The sequence below is a fragment of the Solanum dulcamara genome, chromosome 3 (genome assembly GCF_947179165.1).
Source record: "Solanum dulcamara chromosome 3, daSolDulc1.2, whole genome shotgun sequence".
Classification (NCBI taxonomy): Eukaryota; Viridiplantae; Streptophyta; class Magnoliopsida; order Solanales; family Solanaceae; genus Solanum; species Solanum dulcamara.
In genome coordinates this window covers 75,251,468-75,275,843 of record NC_077239.1, presented here as the reverse complement: position 1 = coordinate 75,275,843, position 24,376 = coordinate 75,251,468, and the positions used below count along the sequence as shown (strand labels likewise).

General features: G+C 35.3%; 3 protein-coding genes across 5 annotated transcripts; 2 read left to right on the top strand and 1 right to left on the bottom strand.

Moving 5' to 3' along the window:
* Positions 1–1,471: 1,471 nt before the first annotated feature.
* Positions 1,472–9,552, top strand: LOC129882963 (sucrose synthase 2-like). Its single transcript, XM_055957481.1, has 15 exons — positions 1,472–1,721; positions 2,089–2,221; positions 2,936–3,087; positions 3,185–3,377; positions 3,686–3,804; positions 3,914–4,130; positions 4,806–4,901; positions 4,985–5,158; positions 5,482–5,598; positions 5,697–5,863; positions 6,695–6,919; positions 8,248–8,569; positions 8,659–8,903; positions 8,989–9,127; positions 9,250–9,552. Exons 1-15 carry the CDS (start codon positions 1,624–1,626, stop codon positions 9,286–9,288), a joined length of 2,436 nt encoding a protein of 811 aa, XP_055813456.1. The 5' UTR covers positions 1,472–1,623; the 3' UTR covers positions 9,289–9,552.
* A 3,075-nt stretch (positions 9,553–12,627) lies between these two features.
* Positions 12,628–20,741, top strand: LOC129882964 (sucrose synthase 2). 2 transcript variants are annotated; one of them, XM_055957482.1, is made up of 15 exons: positions 12,631–12,813; positions 12,974–13,106; positions 13,473–13,624; positions 13,729–13,921; positions 14,217–14,335; positions 14,445–14,661; positions 16,223–16,318; positions 16,402–16,575; positions 16,898–17,014; positions 17,113–17,279; positions 18,144–18,368; positions 19,425–19,746; positions 19,833–20,077; positions 20,191–20,329; positions 20,458–20,741. In XM_055957482.1, the coding sequence occupies exons 1-15, from the start codon at positions 12,716–12,718 to the stop codon at positions 20,494–20,496; spliced, it is 2,436 nt and encodes an 811-aa protein (XP_055813457.1). In that variant the 5' UTR covers positions 12,631–12,715; the 3' UTR covers positions 20,497–20,741. The 2 variants fall into 2 exon arrangements, with proteins under 2 accessions (XP_055813458.1, XP_055813457.1); XM_055957483.1 differs by lacking the exons at positions 20,191–20,329; positions 20,458–20,741 and having other exon boundaries at positions 12,628–12,813; positions 19,849–20,012.
* Positions 20,742–21,142: 401 nt separating this feature from the next.
* LOC129882965 (uncharacterized) lies at positions 21,143–24,265 on the bottom strand. 2 transcript variants are annotated; one of them, XM_055957484.1, is made up of 7 exons: positions 24,184–24,265; positions 23,847–24,062; positions 23,120–23,185; positions 22,659–22,733; positions 21,960–22,089; positions 21,751–21,873; positions 21,143–21,603 (listed from the first exon to the last, which is right to left on the bottom strand). In XM_055957484.1, the coding sequence occupies exons 2-7, from the start codon at positions 24,008–24,010 to the stop codon at positions 21,460–21,462; spliced, it is 702 nt and encodes a 233-aa protein (XP_055813459.1). In that variant the 5' UTR covers positions 24,011–24,062; positions 24,184–24,265; the 3' UTR covers positions 21,143–21,459. The 2 variants fall into 2 exon arrangements, with proteins under 2 accessions (XP_055813459.1, XP_055813461.1); XM_055957486.1 differs by lacking the exon at positions 24,184–24,265 and having other exon boundaries at positions 23,847–24,170.
* Positions 24,266–24,376: the final 111 nt, after the last annotated feature.

The following is a 24,376-nucleotide window of genomic DNA, read 5'->3' as shown; positions in this document are numbered from 1 at the left end:
TACATAATTTTATTTCATTAAAGTATTAATTTCACCTACTATAAATAATCAGACATAATATACAACAACAATAACAACCCAGTGAAATCTCACAATGTGAGGTCTGGGGAGGGTAGAGTGTACGCAGACCTTACTCCTACCAAGGTAGGACGACTGTTTTCTGGAGACTCTCGGCTCAATAAAAGCATAAAAGATGTCAAATAAGGCTAAGAAATTAAAAGCGATATGAGAAAAACAAATAACGAAAACGTCACAGATAAAATAGAGTAATCAAAGTATAAAAAATAATAAATAATAACAGAAATAACAGAAATCAGAGTACACGAAATTGTAATGCGCTAATGCGCCTACGAATAGGGAAGAATAACGAGATTATGTACTAACTTTCTACCCTAATGTGGATCCTCCACACCCTCCTATCTAAGGTCATGTCCTCGATAAGCTGTAACTGTGCCATGTCCTGGCTAATTACCTCTCCCCAATACTTCTTCGGCCTACCCTTACCTCTTCTGTAACCATCCATTGCTAGCCTCTCACACCTCCGTACTAGGGCATTTGTGTCTCTCCTCTTCATATGCCCAAACCATGTCAGTCGCATTTCCCGCATCCTGTCTTTCACCGAGGCCACTCCCACCTTGTCCCGAATAGCCTCATTTCTAATTATGTTGCTCCTGGTGTGCCCACACATCCATCTCAACATTCTCATCTGGGCAACTTTCATCTTTTGAACGTGAGAAGTCTTAACTGACCAACACTCCGCCCCATACAATATAGCCGATCTAGCCACTACTTTGTAGAACTCGCCCTTAAGTTTTGATGGCACCTTCAGACATAATATAATCTTTTAAATAATTTAATTGGTTAATAGCAATAGCAGAGTATATATATAAAATATTATTTTAATTATCTATAAATAATATAATTTTTCGCTAAAAAAATTCAAATACGCTCACTTTAAGCTGGTGGCTCCGCCCCTGATTAACATAGCCGACATATCAATCCGCAACCATAAATAAAGGGAAGAGACGTAAATCATTTTTCTCTTAGGATAGGATAACATAGTCTCGAATTTTGTTCCAACATTTGTACTCTCCCTTCCATATTAATTATTTTTCTCCGTTTTAATTTATCTATATATTTTTTAATTTTAAATATATCATATAACTTCATAAAGTTTTTTAAAAAACTTATTAATAAAATTTCATAATAAAAATCTAAAAAAAGTAAAATGTATACCGATGTTATGATTATCTCGTAAGGGCAATATATTCTTACACTTGGAATATTACAATGGGCTGTGTGGGTCCAAAAACAACGAGGTTTTATGATTAGATCGCTTACTGGCAAACGGATTATGCAGTAAACCACCAGTCCACCACCTTTTTCTATATTGTGTGACTTTTAATCTGCACACATTTTTCTACTATACTAACTAATATTTATTTCAGAATAATAGTAATAATCTGTATCCATTTTAGTCATATATTATATAGTTAAGTTTTTAAGATAAGAAAAGCCCTTAGATTTGAACAAGTTGTTCTCCTAATAGTACTCATATCATCTTTTTAGCATTTCTATATAAGGTGGTAGTCCAGTTTTTGTTGTTAGAATTGTTAGTGGAAAATGTCGAATCTAAAGTTGACAAGGGTACCTAGTATGAGGGAGAGAGTTGAGGATACTCTCTCTGCTCACCGTAATCAGCTAGTGGCTCTCTTATCGAGGTATAAAAATATAATCTAGCTCTGTATTTTTCTTTGATGATGTATAAGATCAACTGCTAATTTAATTCAATTATTTCCCTTTTATGACATGCTCTGGTGAAATTATGGGTTCTTGAAGTCTTAATTTTGACAGCATGATTTGGGGTTGATTTCACTTTATTATTTCAGAAAGTTATTTTCTTGGACAAATAATAAATATTAATTGAGTGATTATTTATAGCAATTTTAGAACTATAGAGTTCTAGATATACTAATATTTATTGAATTTTGGTGATTTGTAGCTCAGTATTCATATATTTTGAGAAATTTCAAGGTTTGTTTTTCTAAATTTTAGTAATTTATGTATGTGTGTTTGTTGTTTTGCAAGATATGTGGCACAGGGGAAGGGGATATTGCAACCTCACCATTTAATTGATGAGTTCGATAATGCTGTATGTGATGACACTGCTTGTGTGAAGCTCAAAGAAGGACCCTTTTATGAAATCTTGAAATCTACTCAGGTATAACTTGAAGCAAACTTGAAAAAATCATTTTTTTATTGGTAAAAACTCATGCTTTATTGTGTATGATGAAGAGTCTGTTCAAGATTGAAGAAATAAAATGTAATACATGGTGTTCATTTTCTATCTAAAGTATCAACTTTTTTGATTTTCTGATCATATGCCGATTCAGAATTTAAACTTGATGTATTTCAACCTTTAAATCCTTTTCTTGAATCCATTCACTTTTGAAATTATGGGGTCATGATTTAGTGTTTGTTATATATATATATATATATACAAATTTCTACATATAAATTAAAGCTCCGTTACGAAAATTTTGGGTTCAAGTTGAACTTAATAAACCAATAAACCAGGTTGCACTTGCCTCTGTCTCCATGCTTCCACTTATTCATGTAAAAAATACACACTCATTTTACTGTTTGAATCTATGTTGCTTAGACTCTCCAAAAATGCCGCCACACCTTTGTCAGATCCTCTAAGCACTCGTCGTCATTTCGGAAGAATCCGAGCAACATAGGTTTGAATAAGTTGCTTAATATCAGAGCAGCTTTTGATGTTTCATTCTTTAATAGGTTACACTATTGTTTCACCAGGATTCTACGCCTAAAAGAGGGATCCGGAGATTTACTTTGTCTCTGACTGAATTTATTGTTCGTTTTGCTGACAAGTAATTTGTATTCTGTTAATGCCTTTGCTTTTTTGTCAAAATAGGAAGCCATTGTGCTCCCACCATTTGTTGCTATAGCAGTTCGTCCAAGGCCAGGTGTTTGGGAATATGTTCGTGTTAACGTATATGATCTTAGTGTTGAACAATTGACTATTCCTGAATATCTTCGTTTCAAGGAAGAACTTGTGGATGGACAGTAAGTTCTTTCTCTATCTTTGTTGCAAGTACGAGACATCAGAACTTACAGAAGTTGAATACCTTGACAAAATTTGTTAATTTCAACTGTATGATAGGGATAATAATCTCTTTGTGCTTGAGCTGGATTTTGAGCCATTTAATGCATCAGTTCCTCGTCCATCACGATCATCATCCATTGGCAATGGAGTCCAATTCCTCAATCGGCATTTGTCCTCAAGTATGTTCTGCAGCAAAGAATCTCTGGAGCCGTTACTTGATTTCCTTAGAGGACACAATCATAAAGGGAATGTAAGTACCGTGATCAGTTTTTCCTTTGTAAATGTCTGCTTGTCCTTGATTGTCTACCACTCACATCTTTCAGTATGTGCAACCATTATACAATATGTAAAATGCTCCTAGTTCGAATCTCATCATCAACAAACTATCCGTTATTGTATTTGTATTGCTGGATAAAGAGCACTGTTACTTTCTATTTTTCCACTTGATGGATAATAGTTTATGTAACAGTTGACTTTTGGGAATAATATTGTGTCACTTGAAAAGGTTCAAGAAGTAGTATTACTTCTATTTGTAAGATGGATTGTCTATCTATGTAGGTCTTGATGTTGAACGAACGTATACAGAGAATCTCCAGGCTGGAGTCATCTCTTAATAAAGCAGATGATTTTCTCTCAAAGCTGCCACCAGATACACCCTATAATGAGTTTGAATATGCGTGAGTTTGTACATACTTGTTTTCTTTTCTTACAAGTGTATGTAATTGTTCAAGAAATGCGAAAGATATAGTAGTTGAAACTTTGTTTTATGGAACCATGGGCATGCAGATTGCAAGAAATGGGCTTTGAGAAAGGTTGGGGTGATACAGCAAAACGTGTTTTGGAGACGATGCATCTGCTTTCTGACATTCTTCAGGCTCCTGATCCCTCAACCTTGGAGACTTTTCTTGGTAGATTACCAATGGTGTTCAATGTTGTCATATTATCTCCTCATGGATACTTTGGCCAAGCAAATGTCTTGGGTTTGCCGGATACTGGTGGACAGGTAATAACAAGGAGAAAGGGGTCTTTTATTATGTAAACTGGTTTTCTTACAGATCCAATCTTTTTTGGGATATTCCGTTTAAACAGTTTTCTATCGTATAGTTCCTCTTTCCGATAGACATTGTCACCTAGTTTTTCCCTACAATCTAAAGAAGTAAAAAATACTCATGTATGTTCAGTTGATGCCTTACTGTGCTACAAGATTAGCTTTGGGATGTAAATATATATATATTTTGGAGTAAGTGAAAACATTTGGGAACATATATATCTACTGATACCTCCCCTCCCTCTTGCCCCCCTCCCCCCCCCCAAAAAATAAGAATATCTGATCTTTTATTTAGTATTAATGGGAAAGACTATCTTTGTTGGAAATTCTAAATGTTAAATTTGGTTTTTTTCCTCTTCCTGCTAATTATACTGCTGAATCATCTCTAGATTTTCCAGTTTAACTTTGGACATAATGGTTAATAAGGGACCATCACGCTGTTCTTTCTTGTAGTAGACTTGAGCAGGCACACTCTGCTTTTGTATTGCAGTTAATATAGTTAGTATAATTTTGCAGAAGCTATGTTGGAAAACTCAGTAATATCATATTTTGGCAGTGCTAATCACTGTTTAATGTTACTGAAGCATCGATGGTTTTCCTTGATTTTGTTCTCCTTTTGGTGATTTGTAGGTTGTCTATATACTGGATCAAGTGCGTGCCTTGGAGGCCGAAATGCTTCTTAGAATAAAGCGACAAGGACTTAACTTCAAGCCTAGAATCCTTGTTGTGAGTACATATATGTTATGCAAACTCTTATTCGGTTTGTGGGATTGCAGTTGACATAAATATGCTTTCTCTGATTGCAAAAGGTCACCCGACTGATACCTGATGCTCAAGGAACCACGTGCAACCAGCGTTTGGAGAGAATTAGTGGAACTGAATACTCGCATATTTTACGTGTCCCTTTCAGGACAGAGAATGGAGTCCTTCATAAATGGATATCTAGGTTTGATGTATGGCCTTACCTGGAGAAGTTTACTGAGGTAACCTCTTTGTCCCTTGGAAATCGCCGTTTGTTGCTGATGTTTGTTCCAGTGTGCTTAAGCTAATGATGGCAATTAGTTTCTTGCAAGTACAGATTACGCGAACTTGTAGCCAACTGTTGTCTTTGCCAACATGTTGATAAATGGATATTTTTTGGTCCTCATTTACATTTGTTGGTTTGTCATACTGGATAACACACTTCTCGTGTCTTTTCTGCTTATATATATTGGAAGAAGACATACTTTCCCTTCCATAATTTCTCGGGACCTTTCTATGAGTGGCAAATTTCCCATCTAACATTTCCACGTGTCTTCTTGACCAGGATGTGGCAGGTGAAATGTCTGCTGAGCTCCAGGGAGTACCCGATCTGATTATTGGCAACTACAGTGATGGAAATTTAGTTGCCTCCCTGTTAGCATATAAACTGGGCATCACACAGGTAGGAAAGACGTGATTCTTTACCTGGCTAGCAAAATGTCTCGAGGCTATGTATCTGCAATACTAATTTTATGCTTTGCCGCCGTCTTTATTTCCCAGTGTACCATTGCTCATGCTTTGGAGAAAACAAAGTATCCTGATTCTGACATCTATTGGAAAAAGTTTGAGGAGAAATATCATTTTTCATGTCAGTTTACTGCTGATCTACTTTCAATGAATCATTCAGATTTTATAATCACCAGTACCTATCAAGAGATTGCAGGAACGTAAGTCATCTTAATATGGCCTGGTTATCTATTCAGTCCATTTTTAGTTCGATATCATGATTTGAGGAACTGTGATTGGTAACCTTATCATATCTGTGGATTGTTCTACAATTTTATTTTGTGATTGAAGAAATGATATTTTGTTTCCAATTGAGCTTGTAATCAGAAATAATTTGTCGAGTTTGAGCTAGAACTGATTTCATTATCTGTCGAGTTCTATGTGTGGCAATTCACATTTCATCTTTCTATTTCTTATATATGTTCTGGCTTTTCTTCCTGTTGATCATGTTTACATGGCTGAAACTCTAAAAAAAAAGTGAATGCTAGTTGATCCATTATTGTTGGATGCTTTAAAATTAGTAGATGTTTTGCTTCATGAGTGATCAATGTTATTAAATAACAAGTAAATCTGGACGTTATTCACCTTGTAAGCAAGCAAAAACAGAACAGATAAATGTAACATCCTCAATGGATACTCGAGACTTGTGAAAATTTGTATGGTAGAAATTGTTTTAGCTTGTAACCACTTGTATATTATCCCATATGGATGTGAACATTGATGTGACACTAGATGTAAATGTTTTGTTTTCCATGTTCAATGGAGTTTTACATAGCGTTAAGAGGAGAAGAGTGAGGAATACTAATGTACGATGGCACCGTTGGCTTCATGATCTGGATACTGAATCATATATTGTATACAATTTGGCTCGTCTTTAGAGTTCATGCAGGTTGCATAATTACACAAAAATGTTTACACGTTTAATATTCTAGTGACATAATGATGTTAGACATTAGATGGCTTGCTTATAAATTGATCGCCACTTGTTTCAGGAAGAATACTGTTGGTCAGTACGAGAGTCATACTGCTTTCACTCTCCCAGGCCTATATCGTGTTGTCCATGGCATTGATGTTTTTGATCCCAAATTCAATATAGTGTCTCCTGGAGCCGACATGACAATTTACTTCCCATATTCTGACAAGGAAAAGAGACTAACATCTTTGCATGGCTCGATTGAGAAGTTGTTATTTGATCCTGAGCAGAATGAAGTGCATATGTAAGTGTCCCTTCATCTGTCCTAATGATTTGGAATATATATAATGATTTGTATAATTATGAACCGGACACCTCTACATTTAAAAAGGAGGGCCTGATATGATTCTCCACAAATGAACTTCTAATAATATTTGATCAAAATGTCCTGGATATTGTATGAGGGGAAGAAGAGAACCAGCCGAGATGTCCCTAATTTCTTTTTCTGCTTCCTTATTTATAGTATTTTTACATTCTTTTTAAATGGTTAATGCTTTATTTTTTTTACCTTAGATAGGAGTTTTATGGAGGACACAAACTAGAGTAGAGGGTTAGTCAGATAGTTGAGAGTTATTTCACCTTTTCTTTCATAATAGCAGTCGTAATTAGTAGTCCTAGTATAACTCTAGGAAGTAGTTGTAGTATTAATCTAGGAGTGTCTTGTTATTCCATTTTTGTTACTATTTAGTGTTTCTTGCACTTATATCGTATTGTTTTATGGTAGTGACTGTTCCTTTTTGGGTATGCTTTGGCTTGCTTTCTTTAGCATTTTGTCTTGGCTTTTCTCTCCCGTTGGTTTTCTTTTTTCGAATTGTTTTTACTTGATCTGAGGGTCTTATCAAAAACCACCTCTCATCCCAAGGTAGGGTTAAGGTCTGTGTACATATTACCCTTCTCAGACCTCACTTACAGGATTATCAGTTCTCACTTGTGGAGATTACACTGGGTATGTTGTTGTTGAAGCAGTTAGTTTTCACTAGTCCAAATGACATGTCATTGTAATAGGCACCTAGATTTATACCTTTATGAAGGTTGCTCATTCGATCCTAAGATCCAAATAAGGCAACAAACAATGTCTTAGTTCTTGGACCTGCTTCTGAGAAACAACCCTTGATCGCATAGTTAATTATCGATGATTTTGATGGAAGATCTAGGGACACAGTGGCTCCAAAGTAAAAGCTCAACCCTTTCAGTGGTTTTCTCCAAATAAAATACAAGATACTCCCCCGGTTCCATTTTGTTTGTCTACTTTCCTTTTTAGTTCGTTTCAAAAAGAAAGCTTTTATCCTCTTTTGACTACTCTTTTATTCTAGCTTCCCACATAAAATGTTTAAGACCACAAGATCAAAGGGCATTTTGTACATTTATATATCTTTTGTTTAAGACCACAAGATTTAAAAGTCTATTTTACCTTTTTAAATTCCATGTCAAGTCAAAATCAGACAAACAAATTAAAATGGAGGGAGACCACGTATATAATATTGAATGGGTGTTTGTACTTTGCTTCTGATGGGCAGTATTTTTGTGATCAGTAAATTGGCTGTTGATTGATGTCATACTCTTTGATTACAGAGGCAACCTGAATGATCAATCAAAACCCATAATTTTTTCAATGGCAAGGCTTGACCGGGTCAAGAACATTACGGGACTAGTTGAGTGCTATGCTAAAAATGCCACACTCAGGGAATTGGCGAACCTTGTTGTAGTAGCTGGATACAACGATGTAAAGAAATCCAATGATAGAGAAGAAATAGCAGAAATTGAGAAGATGCATGCTCTTATGAAGGAACATAACTTGGATGGTCAATTCAGATGGATATCAGCCCAAATGAACCGGGCACGTAATGGTGAGCTCTATCGCTATATAGCTGACAAGAGAGGTATATTTGTTCAGGTATGATGTTTGTATCGTATTGTATTGTCTCTACTTTCATTCTTCTAGAGGTGGTTATCATGACATATATATATGGAACTTCCTTTTAGCCTGCATTTTATGAAGCGTTTGGACTCACGGTGGTTGAAGCAATGACTTGTGGTCTTCCAACATTTGCAACTTGTCATGGTGGTCCTATGGAGATCATTGAAGACGGTGTATCCGGGTACCATATAGATCCTTATCATCCCAATATAGCTGCTGAGCTCATGGTAGAATTCTTCCAACGCTGCAAACAAGATCCTACTCACTGGGAAAAAATATCTGCATCTGGTCTACAAAGGATTCTCGACAGGTTTGTAGTTGTGTATACATGTATAGAAAGTGTTTTTTTTGAATGGAACATAACTTCAATTTCTTATGTTCAAATAAATTTTAAGGTATACATGGAATATTTACTCGGAGAGGCTGATGACTTTGGCTGGTGTATATGGTTTCTGGAAGCTTGTTTCAAAACTCGAGAGGCGTGAAACTAGACGATACCTCGAGATGTTCTACATTCTCAAATACCGCCAGTTGGTAAGTGCCTTTTTTCATTTTAAGGTCTATCAAACTATGAATTTGGTTTAAGTGTCCCGCACTTGGGGCTGTTGAAAGGACTTTTTGAGAGGATTCATGTAAGCTTTTTACTCTGTTTCCAGGTAAAATCTGTTCCTCTAGCAATTGATGACAAGCACTAAGCATATGATATGATGGCGCAAAGCAGTAGGATTTTGCAATAAAAGAGACATAATAACGCAGGCGGCTAGCAAAATGAACACCTAACTTATTGTGTTTTACTGCCAATATATGTTTAGTTAAAAAGCAATTGTGCTGCTCTATACCATGACAGCACAATGATTTTATTCAAACCACCATAAAGTAAATGATGTATTTGTTTGAACAGTCCAGAAGCAAATGACATATTTACATTATAAATTAAATAATATTTTGGTACTTTTATATATCCATAGTTAAATTTTTTTCTTAAATTTTGAACCAAGTCAAAAAATAGATAAATAAATTGAAATAAAGAGAGAATAATTATATTGCTGTCATTGTTTCAATTTATATAGCACAATTGTAAAATTTCAAAACCAAACCCCACCTGTTCAGTATGATCCCACATGATGAAATTTGGAGAGGGTGAGTGTACCTAAATTTTATTATTAATATTTTGTGATATAGAATGTTATTTTTGTTAAAATCATCTGAAATTCACTGAACTATATCTTTATTATTATCATTTAGATTATACAAATCAAATTAGAATCTTAAGAATTATAAGTATATATCCAATTATTTGTATAACAATAGGTACAATTTTTATATAGCTAAAATTGTGAATAGCAAAATGCAATAAAATTAAATTTAACTTGTAAATACATGACATTGTATTGTATGAATAAAGGGAAGAGACGTAAATCATTTTTCTCTTTGGATAGAACAACATAGTCCCGAGTTTTGTTCCAACATTTCTACTCTCCGTTCATATTAATTATTTTCTTCGTTTTAATTTATTTATTTAATTTTAATTTAAAATATTAAAATATTTTTTAATTTTATAATTTTAAACATGACATATGAAAAATTAAAACCAAAAAATTATTTAAAAAGAAAAAAATCTTTCTTAAACTGGCAAAAAAGAAATAATAGAAACAAATTAAAATTGAGGAAATACGTAGTAAATAAAATTCAGAATAGAATGTATGGGCAGAGGTCTACAAGTCAAACCGTCAAGTCAAATCGAATCGATAAATCAAATCAAACCGATAAAAAAATGGACTTGTGGTTTGCTTTGATTGGTTTGACGTTGAAAAAAATAAACCGATCATTATTAATTTGGTTTGGTATTAATAAAAAAAAAAGGTCAAATCGAATTCAAACCAAATCGATATAATATATCTAATTTTATTTTTTTATAATATGCTTTCTAAGTATTTTTTTTTATAACTTTTAATGTGTATATATATTATTTCATATTTGGGCTTATAATAACAACAACAACAATATACCCAGTGAAATCCCACAAGTGGAGTTTGGGGAGAGTAGGATGTACGCAGACCTTACCACTACCCCATGGAGTGATGGAGATAGAGAGGTTGTTTTCGAAAGACTCTCGGCTCAAAAGTTATAGTCCCAAGTAAAAGAGAAAAATAATATATATAGTATACTGACAAAAAATGAAAAACGATGCAAGTTTTACAAGACAAGAACAATAACAATAGCAAAGTAATGTGATAATCAAAGGCAATAACAACACAACTATACAGGCACACCTAGACCTACTACCACCCTAAAACGACATGACACAAGACATCATTCTATCTCTACTAGCATTTTGCCCTAATCCGTGACCTCTACTCTTTTCTATCTAAGGTCATGTCTTCGGTGATATGGAGTAGTGTCATATCTTGTCTAATCACCTCTCTCCAATACTTTTTCGGTCTACCACTACCCCTCCGTATAACCCCCAAATCCAACCGTCGCACCTCCTAACTGGGGCGTCGACACCCCTCCTCTGTATATGCCCAAACCATCTCAGTTTTGCTCCTCTCATCTTGTCTGCCACAGAGGCCACTCCCACCTTCTCCCGAATAACCTCATTCTTAATCTTATCACTCCTAGTATGTTCACACATCTATCTCAGCATCCTTATTTCTGCAACATGCATCTTCTAAGCATGAAATATTTGGGCTTATAATATGACTAAAAAATTGACATATGTTATATCTTTTTATAAGTTTTTGATATATTTTTATAAGATAGTGTCTTGAAGATGTAATTGTAAATCTTATTTTTTTCAATTTTATTATCTTTGAGATACCATTAAATAATGAGCCCGTTTGGATTGGCTTTAAGTTGGTCAAAACCAACTTAAAGCCCCTTTTTAGCTTTTGGACGTGTTTGCCTAATGCTGACTTTAAGCCATAAAGTTCTTAAAGTCAGTCAGAAATGAAAAGTTAGGATTCCTAACTTTTTTTTTCAAAGTGCTTAAAGTCATTTTCTTTGACCATGGAAATTACTTTTATATCCTTTATATTTTAACTAAATTCTCAAACTACATTTTTTTATTCTTTTAACCCTAAAATTCACATCATAAACACTTTTATCCAAACACTCAACTGCTTATTTATAAAAATAACTTTCAGCACTTCAAAATTCTAAAAACACTTTATACATAAAAATTACTTTTTTTAAGCCAATCCAAACGGGCTCAATATAATCACACACAATTAGTGTATATTATAAGCGGGAACGAGGAGCTTGGGGTCAAATAGTTTTTTTTGGTAATTTACGTAATTCTAAGCCAATTAAATTTCTCCACATCACTTATAAACTGAAGCTTCATAATAGGAGTATTTTGTGGCTCTTTCATTGAATGCCACGTGGGGAAGCTTTTGAAAAAAGTTGCTGATTCATTTGTTTTTAATTATCATAAAAAATAAATTAGTTGAAAATTTTGTCCTTTTTGGTGCAGAATTTTATACTTTGCTTCATTTTATTTTATTTGGAGCCTACATTAAAAATAGATATTTTATTTATTTTAAAATTATATATTTAATTATTATTATTTTATGTAATAACTTAACACTAGTAATAGCAATTTATTTTATTTTAATTTATTTGTTTTATATTTCCTTTTTAGTATGTTGTGTATTTAAAAATTATAAAGAAAGTGATACTATAAATAAAAATAATTAATAATTAAAGTATCTTTAAAATATATTAAAATTTATCTTTTTCGCGAAATTTCACTTGTGCCACATAAATTGAGATAGAGAAAATAACATATATTATTTGAAAATTACATACTATATTATAAATCTCAATAACTAAAACACATATTACAAATTTGATTGACTCTTAATTTTTACATGTGCCAAGTAAATTAAAACAGAAAAAATAACATATATTATTTTAATTTTTTTTTTTAATATATTACGTATTTAACAACTTAAAATATATTAAAATTTTAATTTACTATCAAAATTGCACGAATAACATATATTACTTAAGATGAGAAAACTCTACAACGTTGTCCATCTAATTGTACTCATATCATCTTTTTAACATTTCTATATAAGGTGGTAGTCTTGTTTTTGTTGTTAGAATGTTTAGGGGAAAATGTCGAATCCGAAGTTGACAAGAGTACCTAGTATGAGGGAAAGAGTCGAGGATACGCTCTCTGCTCACCGTAATCAGCTAGTGGCTCTCTTATCGAGGTACAAAAATATAATTAATTCAACTTTTTTTCCATTTTCTAACATGTTCTGGTGAAATTATGGGTTCTTGAAAATCTTAATTGAGTGTGTTGGAGAAATTTCTAAGGTTTGTTTTTCTAGTTTTAGTGATTTATGTATGTGTTGTTTGTTGTTTTGCAAGATATGTGGCGCAGGGGAAGGGGATATTGCAACCTCACCACTTAATTGACGAGTTCAACAAAGCTGTATGTGATGACACTGCTTGTGTGAAGCTCAAAGAAGGACCCTTTTGTGAAATCTTGAAATCTACTCAGGTATATTAAAACATGTACACTAAATTTGAGAATGAACTGCAATTCTTGACTCAGAGGTAGGAGGATTCAGAATTTAAACTTGATGTGTTCAACTTTTAATTCCTTTTCTTGGAATCCATTTCACTTTTGAAATTATGGGATCATGCTTTAATATTTGTTGACAAGAAGTTTGTAGTAACCGATAAAGTTATTCATGAGGTCACGGTTCAAACCTTGAAATGCAGAAAAAATGCAAGTAATGCTGCGAACAATAGACCTTGTGGTCGGGCTCTTTTTCGGATCCTGTGCATAGCGGGAGGTTTAGTGGAGGGGGATGAAAAAGTAGTTTGTATTCTGTTAATGCTTTTGCTTTTTTGTCAAAAATAGGAAGCCATTGTGCTCCCACCATTTGTTGCTATAGCAGTTCGTCCAAGACCAGGTGTTTGGGAATATGTTCGTGTTAACGTATATGATCTGAGTGTTGAACAATTGAGTATTCCTGAATATCTTCGTTTCAAGGAAGAACTTGTGGATGGACAGTAAGTTCTTTCTTTATCTATATTGCAATTTGCAAGCACAAGACATTAAAACTTACGGAAGTTGAATAGCTTGACAAAATGTGTTGATTTCAACTGTATGCTAGGGATAATAATCTCTTTGTGCTTGAGCTGGATTTTGAGCCATTTAATGCATCAGTTCCTCGTCCATCACGATCATCATCCATTGGCAATGGAGTCCAATTCCTCAATCGTCATTTGTCCTCAAAGATGTTCTGCAGCAAAGAATCTCTGGACCCATTACTTGATTTCCTTAGAGGACACAATCATAAAGGGAATGTAAGTATTCCTTTGTGAATGTATGTTTGTCCCTGATTGTCTGCCACTCACATCTTTCAGTGCGTGCAACCATTATACAATATGTAAAATGCTCCTAGTTCGAATTTCATCATCAACAAACTATCCGCTATTGTATTTGTTATTGCTGGATAAAGAGCACCATTACTTTTTATTTTTCCACTTGATGGATAATAGCTTATGTAACAATTGACGTGGGGAATAAAATTGTTTCACTTGAAGATGTTCAACAAGTATTATTACTTCTATTTGTAAGATGGATTGTCTATCTATGTAGGTCTTGATGTTGAATGAACGTATACAGTGGATCTCCAGGCTGGAGTTTTGTCTTAATAAAGCAGATGATTATCTCTCAAAGCTACCACCAGATACACCCTATAATGAGTTTGAATATGCGTGAGTTTGTACATACTTGTTTTCTTTTCTTACAAGTGTATGTAATTGTTCAAGAAATGCGAAAGATATAGTAGTTGAAACTTTGTTTTATGGAACCATGGGCATGCAGATTGCAAGAAATGGGCTTTGAGAAAGGTTGGGGTGATACAGCAAAACGTGTTTTGGAGATGATGCATCTGCTTTCTGACATTCTTCAGGCTCCTGATCCCTCAACCTTGGAGACTTTTCTTGGTAGATTACCAATGGTGTTCAATGTTGTCATATTATCTCCTCATGGATACTTTGGCCAAGCAAATGTCTTGGGTTTGCCGGATACTGGTGGACAGGTAATAACAAGGAGAAAGGGGTCTTTTATTATGTAAACTGGTTTTCTTACAGATCCAATCTTTTTTGGGATATTCCGTTTAAACAGTTTTCTATCATCTAGTTCTTCTTTCCGATAGACATTGTCACCTAGTTTTTCCCTACAATCTAAAGAAGTAAAAAATACTCATGTATGTTCAGTTGATGCCTTACTGTGCTACAAGATTAGCTTTGGGATGTAAATATATATATATATTTTGGAGTAAGTGAAAACATTTGGGAACATATATATCTACTGATACCCCTCCCCCCCTCACCCTAACAACAACAACAAGAAGCCCAGTATAGTCCCACTATGTGGGGTCTGGGGAGGGTAGAGTGTACGCAAACCTAACCCCCACCTTGAAAGGTAGGGCGGCTGTTTCCGAAAGACCCTCGGCTTAAGAGAGAAGAACAAGAGAGGAGAAACAAGGAAAACAAGTCATAGGTCAGTAGAGCCAAGCATATCGAAAACAATATAAAAATATGAGAAATGAGAGCGAGAAAGTCAGGGTAGGAAAGACCGAAAAGAAAGGATCATTAACTACTATAGATAAATAGGATACCCAAAGTAAATCGTACCAACAAATATAAGCAGTAATCAAATGCAGAAATCAAATGTTAATAAACAAATGAGCGAAACTACGACTACTATGGAGAAAAGATAAGCCACCTAGCCCACTATCTTAGTCTGAGTCCTCCACAGCCTCCTATCTAAGGTCATGTCCTCGGTGAGCTGCAACTGTGTCATATCATGTCTAATCACCTCTTCCCAATACTTCTTCGGCCTCCCTTTGCCCCTCCTGAAACCGTCACTGGAGCATCTGTGTCTCTCTTCTTCACATGCCCAAACCATCTCAGTCTCGCTTCCCGCATCTTGTCCTCCACCGATGCCACTCCCACCTTGTCTCGAATATCTTCATTCCTAATTCTATCCATCCTAGTTTGCCCACACATCCACCGCAGCATTCGCATTTCCGCGACTTTCATCTTCTGAACGTGAAGTTTCTTGATTGGCCAACACTCCGCCCCGTACAATAGAATCGGTCTAACCACCACTTTGTAGAACTTGCCTTTGAGTTTTGATGGCACTTTCTTGTCACACAGCATCCGGAGGCGAGCCTCCATTTCATCCACCCTCCCCCCCCCCCCCAAAAAAAAAATAAATAAATAAATTAATAAGAGTATCTGATCTTTTATTTAGTATTAATGGGAAAGACTATCTTCGTTGGAAATTCTAAATGTTGCATTTGGGTTTTTTCCTCTTCCTGCAAATTATACTGTTGAATCATCTCAAGATTTTCCAGTTTAACTTTGGACGTAATGGTTAATAAGGGACCATCACACCGTTCTATCTTGTAGTAGACTTGAGCAGGCACACTCTGCTTTTGTGTCGCAGTTAAAATAGTTCGTATAATTTTGCAGAAGCTAGAGCAGTGTTGGAAAACTCAGTAATATCATATTTTGGCAGTGCTGATCACTGTTTAATGTTACTGAAGCATCCATAGTTTTCCTTGATTTTGTTCTCCTTTTGGTGATTTGTAGGTTGTCTATATACTGGATCAAGTGCGTGCCTTGGAGGCCGAAATGCTTCTTAGAATAAAACGACAAGGACTTAACTTCAAGCCTAGAATCCTTGTTGTGAGTACATATATGTAATGCAATCTCTTATTAAGTTTGTGGGATTGTAGTTGACATAACTGTGCTTTCTCTGATTGCAAAAGGTCTCCCGACTGATACCTGATGCTAAAGGAACCACGTGCAACCAGCGGTTGGAGAGAATTAGTGGAACTGAATACTCTCATATTTTACGAGTCCCTTTCAGGACAGAGAATGGAATCCTTCACAAATGGATATCTAGGTTTGATGTATGGCCTTACCTAGAGAAGTTTACTGAGGTAACCTCTTTGTCCCTTGGAAATCGCCGTTTGTTGCTGATGTTTGTTCCAGTGTGCTTAAGCTAATGATGGCAATTAGTTTCTTGCAAGTACAGATTACGCGAACTTGTAGCCAACTGTTGTCTTTGCCAACATGTTGATAAATGGATATTTTTGGTCCTCATTTACATTTGTTGGTTTGCCATACTGGATAACAGACTTCTCGTGTCTTTTCTGCTTATATATATTGGAAGAAGACATACTTGCCCTTCCATAATTTCTCGGGACCTTTCTATGAGTGGCAAATTTCCCATCTAACATTTCCACGTTTCTTCTTGACCAGGATGTGGCAGGTGAAATGTCTGCTGAGCTCCAGGGAGTACCCGATCTGATTATTGGCAACTACAGTGATGGAAATTTAGTTGCCTCCCTGTTAGCATATAAACTGGGCATCACACAGGTAGGAAAGACGTGATTCTTTACCTGGCTAGCAAAATGTCTCGAGGCTATGTATCTGCAATACTAATTTTATGCTTTGCCGCCGTCTTTATTTCCCAGTGTACCATTGCTCATGCTTTGGAGAAAACAAAGTATCCTGATTCTGACATCTATTGGAAAAAGTTTGAGGAGAAATATCATTTTTCATGTCAGTTTACTGCTGATCTACTTTCAATGAATCATTCAGATTTTATAATCACCAGTACCTATCAAGAGATTGCAGGAACGTAAGTCATCTTAGTATGGCCTGGTTGCCTTTTCAGTCCATTTTTAGTTCGATATCATGATTTGAGGAAATGTGATTGGTAACCTTATCATATCTGGAGGTTGTTCTACAATTTTTATTTTGTAGTTGAAGAAACAATATTTTGTTTCCAACTGAGCTTGTAATCAGAAATAATTTGTCGAGTTTGAGCTAGAACTGATTTCATTATCTGTCGAGTAGGATGATACTGCAACCATATATTCTATGTGTGGCAATTCACATTTCATCTTTCCATTTCTTATATATGTTCGGGCTTTTCTTCCTGTTGATTATGTTTACATGGCTGAAACAAAAAAAAAAGGGTGAATGCTAGTTGATCCGTTATCGTTGGATGCTTTAAAATCAGTAGATATTTTGCTTCTTGAATGACCAATGTTATTAAATAACAAGTAAATCTTGAGTTATTCACCTCGTAAGCAAGCGAAAAAAGAACAGTTAAATGTAACATCCTCAATGGTTTGTTGAGACTTGTTAAAATTTATATTTAGAAATTGTTTCAGCTTGTAACCACATGTATATTATCCCATATGGATGTGACCATTGATGTGACACTAGACGTAAATGTTTTTTTTTCCATGCTCAATGGAGTTTTACATAGAGTTAAGTGGAGAAGAGTGAAGAATACTAATGTACAATGGCACCGTTGGCTTCATGATCTGGATACTGAATCCTATATTGTACACAATTTGGCTTGGCTACAATTTTGTCTTTGAGCTCATGCAGGTTCCGTAATTACGCAACTATGTTTACACGTTTAATATTCTAGTGACATAATGATGTTAGATATTAGATGGCTTGCTTATATATTGATCGCCACTTGTTTCAGGAAGAATACTGTTGGTCAGTACGAGAGTTATACTGCTTTCACTCTCCCAGGCCTATATCGTGTTGTCCATGGCATTGATGTTTTCGATCCCAAATTCAATATAGTGTCTCCTGGAGCCGACATGACAATTTACTTCCCATATTCTGACAAGGAAAAGAGACTAACATCTTTTCATGGCTCGATTGAGAAATTGTTATTTGATCTAGAGCAGAATGAAGTGCACATGTAAGTGACCGTTCATCTATCCTAATGGTTTCGAATATATACAATGATTTGTATAATTATGAACCGTACACCCTACATTTGAAAAGGAGGGACTGAAATTATTCTCCACAAATGAACTTCTAATGATATTTGCTCAAAATGTCCTGGATGTCCCTAATTTCTTTTTCTGCTTCCTTATTTTTCAGTATTTTTACTTCTTTTTTAAATGGTTAATGCATTATTTTTTTACCTTAGATAGGAGGTTACGGAGGACACTAACTAGAGTAGAGGGTTAGTCAGATAGTTGAGAGTTATTTCACCTTTTCTTTCATATTAGTAGTCGTAATTAGTAGTTGTAGTATTACTCTGGGAGTGTCTTGTTTTTTCATTTCTGTTACTATTCAGTGTTTCTTGCACTTATATCGTATTGTTTTGTGGTAGTTACTATTCCTTTTTTAGTATGCTACAACTTACTTTCTTTAGCATTTCGTCTTGGCTTCTTCTCTCCCGCTGGTTTTCTTTTTTCAAATTGTTTTTACCTGAGCCAAGGGTCTATCAAAGACCACCTCTCTATCTCCCAAGTAGGGATAAGGTCTGCGTACATATTACCCTTCTCAGACCCCACTTGTGGGATTCTCAGTCCCCACTTGTGGAGATTACACTGGGTATGTTGTTGTTGAAGTGGTTAGTTTTCACTAGTCCAAATTAAATGTCATTGTAATTAGGCTCATAGCTTTTACACCTTTATAAAGGTTGCTCATTCGATCCCAAGATCCAAATAACGCAACAAACAATGTCTTAGTACTTGGACCTGCTTCTGAAAAACAACCCTTGATCGCATAGTTAATTATCGATGACTTTGGTGGAAGATCAAGGGACAAAGTGGCTCCTAAGTAAAAGCTTAACCCTTTCAATGGTTTTCTTCAAATAAATAATCAGATACTCCCTACGATTCAATTTGTTTGTCCTACTTTCCTTTTTAAATATTGAATATGTGTTTGTACTTTGCTTCTGATGGGCAGTATTTTTGTGATCAGTAAATTGGCTGTTGATTGATGTCATACTCTTTGATTATAGAGGCAACCTGAATGATCAGTCAAAACCCATAATATTTTCAATGGCAAGGCTTGACCGGGCCAAGAACATCACGGGACTAGTTGAGTGCTACGCTAAAAATGCCACACTCAGGGAATTGGCGAACCTTGTTGTAGTAGCTGGATTCAATGATGTAAAGAAATCCAATGATAGAGAAGAAATAGCAGAAATCAAGAAGATGCATGCTCTTATGAAGGAACATAACTTGGATGGCCAATTCAGATGGATATCAGCCCAAAGGAACCGGGCACGTAATGGTGAGCTATATCGTTATATAGCTGACAAGAGAGGTATATTTGTTCAGGTATGATGTTTGTATCGTATTGTATTGTCTCCACTTTTTATTCTGCTAGAGGTGGTTATCATGACAAATATATATCTTCATTTTAGCCTGCGTTTTATGAAGCGTTTGGACTCACGGTGGTTGAAGCTATGACTTGTGGTCTTCCAGCATTTGCAACTTGCCATGGTGGTCCTATGGAGATCATTGAAGACGGTGTATCCGGGTACCATATAGATCCTTATCATCCCAATAAAGCTGCTGAGCTCATGGCAAAATTCTTCCAACGCTGCAAACAAGATCCTACTCACTGGGAAAAAATATCTGCATCTGGTCTACAAAGGATTCTCGACAGGTTTGTAGTTGTGTATACATGTATAGAAAGAAGATTAACGAATGTTTATTTGAATGGAACTTAACTTCCTCATTGCTCAATTTCTTATGTTCAAATAAATTTTAAATTTTAAGGTATACATGGAATATTTACTCGGAGAGGCTGATGACTTTGGCTGGTGTATATGGTTTCTGGAAGCTTGTTTCAAAACTCGAGAGACGTGAAACTAGACGATACCTCGAGATGTTCTACATTCTCAAATTCCGCGAGTTGGTAAATGCCTTTCCCATTTTAAGGTCTATCAAACTATGAATGTGGTTTAAGTGTCACTGTGTCAGCTCTTGGGGCTTTTGAAAGGACTTTTCGAGAGGATTCATGTAAGCTTTATACTCTGTTTCCAGGTAAAATCTGTTCCTCTAGCAATTGATGACAAGCACTGAGCATATGATATGACGCAAGCAGTAGGATTTTGCAAAAACAGACATAATAACGTGAGGCAGCTAGCAAAATGAAGACATAAAAGTTACACCTAACTGTCAATAAATGTCATGTAAAAAAGCAATGTGCTGAAACCAGTGGGGGTTGCTGATATGCACTTTATGATGGTGTTTCTATTTTCCTGTTGTAGTTCTTAAGACACTGTGCACTTAGTTTTTACTGGTTATAAAGATATATTATAAGGAAATATTACTGTTACATAAGATTTGCTCTCTCCAAACCCATTCATGGGATCACACTGCATATGGTGGTTGTTATGTACATAATTTGCTCCTAAAGGTCTGGCTTAGGCTTTCACTATTTACTTTATGTGGTCCTAATGTAGAACAATGACGTAACAAACGTTGATACATTTATCAAAGGCAGTTGATGTGCAACCAACAGAGCAAAAAGCATCGGAGACAATCATTAATCTTCCATATTGGGGAATTTTCATACTTGAGACCATGCAATTAACGATCAAAGGCGCTGATGATCATTGATCAGAATACTCTCTATGCGCAATGCAGCTATGTAATAAAGCTCACTTCCCGTTAAGGCTACAACATTGTAATTTGTTTTGTTTATTTCATGACACACGAGACGAAATCATCCATCAACAAGCATATTCATATAGAATAGCATGACTAGTTCAGAGTTCTGAGCATAGCATCTCACAAAGAGGAATGGTGAAAGCTGATGTGGAAGGCCATCGCAATTTAGGTATCCTATGTTCAAAATTCTACAAAACTTGATGTATGGCGCACTGGCAAATTGCAGTCAGATCTTCTTACTGCGGGATGTAAAATTGGTCTTCAGCAGTCAAGCCATTACATTGGCAGAAAGAAATGGATTTTCAGATCAGTATGTAATTAAAACTATTTCCGCTATAGCCTACCAAGCCTAACTTTTGAGTAGAAGCTACATCAGCTGATGATCATCTTGTTCAGGAAGTCAGCTTGCTCAGGAAAGTATTCCAACAGTTCATCTTTTGTCACCCAGACAAAATCATCACACTTTCTAATATCAAATTTGTTGGCTGCGATAACTTGGGATTTGAAGAAGAAGCGCTGCCACAATAAATATAGAGTATATACATCAGAAGCACATAAACTTTGCAGCAGCTATCAGGGAATTTTTCTCCCTCCCTGCTTGTGGGAGGAAAGAATTTCAGACTGTCCGTTTCTTCACTACTTCAATAATTGAAATGTCCATACCTTGATTGACGGAATTTTCTTGTCTTCAGTTGGTTGTATGACCATATGACCCATAGGGGCATTTCCAACAAAATATGTATGTGAAAGATCTCCAATTAAAGATTCTAGCGCAGACTCAGCACACTGCAAATAGTTGCAACTTATATTTCATTAATCTAACCCAAATTACTGAAATCCCCAAAGAAATGGACTGAATAAGTACTATTTACCTTGCGCAAGTTCTCTTCAGACTCATACACTTTTTCAGGGAAATGCCAGACAGGCTTTTCACTATGAGAACCATGTGTGGTACCATGGACTAGAAGATAGAGTCTCCTGTCCAATGCTCGCTGTAATGACCTTATGCATATCAACAAAATCTCATAATCAGTAACATGAAATACTAGCCAGCAGAAGGAAACAAACACTTTGAATATCTGTTGACATAATATTCATGTTCAGGAAAATGCACAGGTTTTGTATAGCCATATTGAAGCCTAAAGCTGATTAAATCTAAAGAAAGTGAATCAACGGTTAGTACCTTTTTTAGCAAATTTTGAACAGTGTGATGAGTTGAAGAACAGATGCAAGCTTTATTTTGTGGGATAGAGAGGTTGAAGAAGGCATTTAAAAGGAAAGGGAAAAAGCAACAATAGCTCTTCATTCTTAATTTTAAATACTTGTATGATGCTCAATTAGACAAATCTCAAGTAACTAACTAACACATCAATTACTTCGAGACAATATTAAGGCATTTTAACATCAAAAAATTTAGTTATGGTAAACAATTTAGAAGTCAACAATTACCTATTATCATGAAATACGAGTCTGCTGAATTTAGGTAAAGCAACCCTTTAATAGAAAAATATCTTCTAGTGCAATGTCCACATTCAAATTTTTGTATAATATTTGACAAAAGTTAGAAGTACCTTTGATCATTAGTCTTATCTGCTTCTGAGATTCGAGGAGCCGGTCTATAATCAATTTGATAATCACCTTTTCCCCTGCATGTAAAATATACATGTAACTGTACCAGTTGACCATGTGGCATTTGACACAAGACAGAAAGGTCAAAAACTAGACAGAACAGTATGTGATAGCATGTTCAAGAAGAACCATGTACATAATTAATGGCTAATGGTGAAGAATGCATGAAAGAAAAGGCAATAATACTACACAAGCCAAGGAGTAAAAATCAGTTGGGTCATACTGCTAAAAGAAGGGGCGGTGTTTACTCTCCAACATGTGTACTGTTGCATGAAGAGATCTCAATTTCATAAAACACGATCTATATAGATATACATGAAATTAGGCCATTTTTACCATGTACTTTTTCCGAAAAGAAAGTAAAGTTCTAAAATTGTAAAATGGCCAGCACTTAGAAACATACCTGGTATCAGACTTCTTCAGAAAACTTTCTGGATACTCTCGCCGATACAGCTGCCTCCAACGAAACCTATAAAAGCAGTTAATAATAACATTACTGCAATCACCTAATTTACCAATTAGGTTAAATAATTATCTACATTGTCATTCACCAACTCTTGTTCATGAACCTTTGCTCTTGTTTATCCTTCTCATTTTCTCCTTTTGCTGACATCTTAGTTACCAATCCAATCTATATTCTCAACTTTATTATACACATTATCTCCTAGCATTAGAAACCACAGCAAAAGTTCGGACAAGAAAGCTCTATTCTCTCTTGGATATATATACTTAATCAAACTTACAAATCAAAAGAATGAAATCGCGAAAATTCATAAAGTTGACCTGACTAATTTGGGATTGAGGGATAATTGTTTTTCTTAGCACTATTTTTCTCAAGCACATATATCAAACTACCCCTTAATCCCTAATTAACCATCACATTTTCTGAAAAGAGAAAAAAAATCAACACTAATAAATGTTTTGGTCATTTTATTATAAGAAACAGTAAGTACAAACTTAAAAAAAATAAAATAGAGTTCTCTTTACAGCATTTATATGATTTAGGATCGATGATACACCTGGTGAACCTATTGCTCTAAAGGCTTAATAACATTCCGATTTCCAACGACAATTGAATAGAAAAATGAGATTAAAAGGGGAAAAAAGCGACTTAGCAAAGAAAAACTTACGAAAATTCTTGAAAAGCATATACAGTAGGATCAATTTTGGGAACAACAACAGGTAATCTTTCGAAGAGCACTGAAGCGACAATTTTATCATTGTTGGATGAAGAAAACCACCGTTTAGATATCACAGATCGACTCGCAGACGCAGAAGAACAGCACCTCTGCATTTTACGAGTCGGACACAAAAATTGCAAACCTGCGATGAGGCGACTCCAATACCTACCACGATTACGAGTGTTCAATGAGGACGGATACAAAAATCAAACATTGAAAAATTCAAGTTTCAAGCCAGAAATTAAGCAAACTAGACAAAAATCGAAAGGTATAGAGAGATAAGTACGTTGTTACAGAAAAAAATTGAAACTCAAAGTGAGTTCTTCGGAGTGTGAGGCTATGGAAAGTGAAAAATGGGTCATGGGCTTGGGACTTGGGTTGAAATTAGGGTAAAAAGGACAGCCCAATTCCCGCTATGTGCAGGGTTCGGAGAAGCTTGACCACAAGCGTCTATTGTATGCAGTCTGCAATCAGAGGCT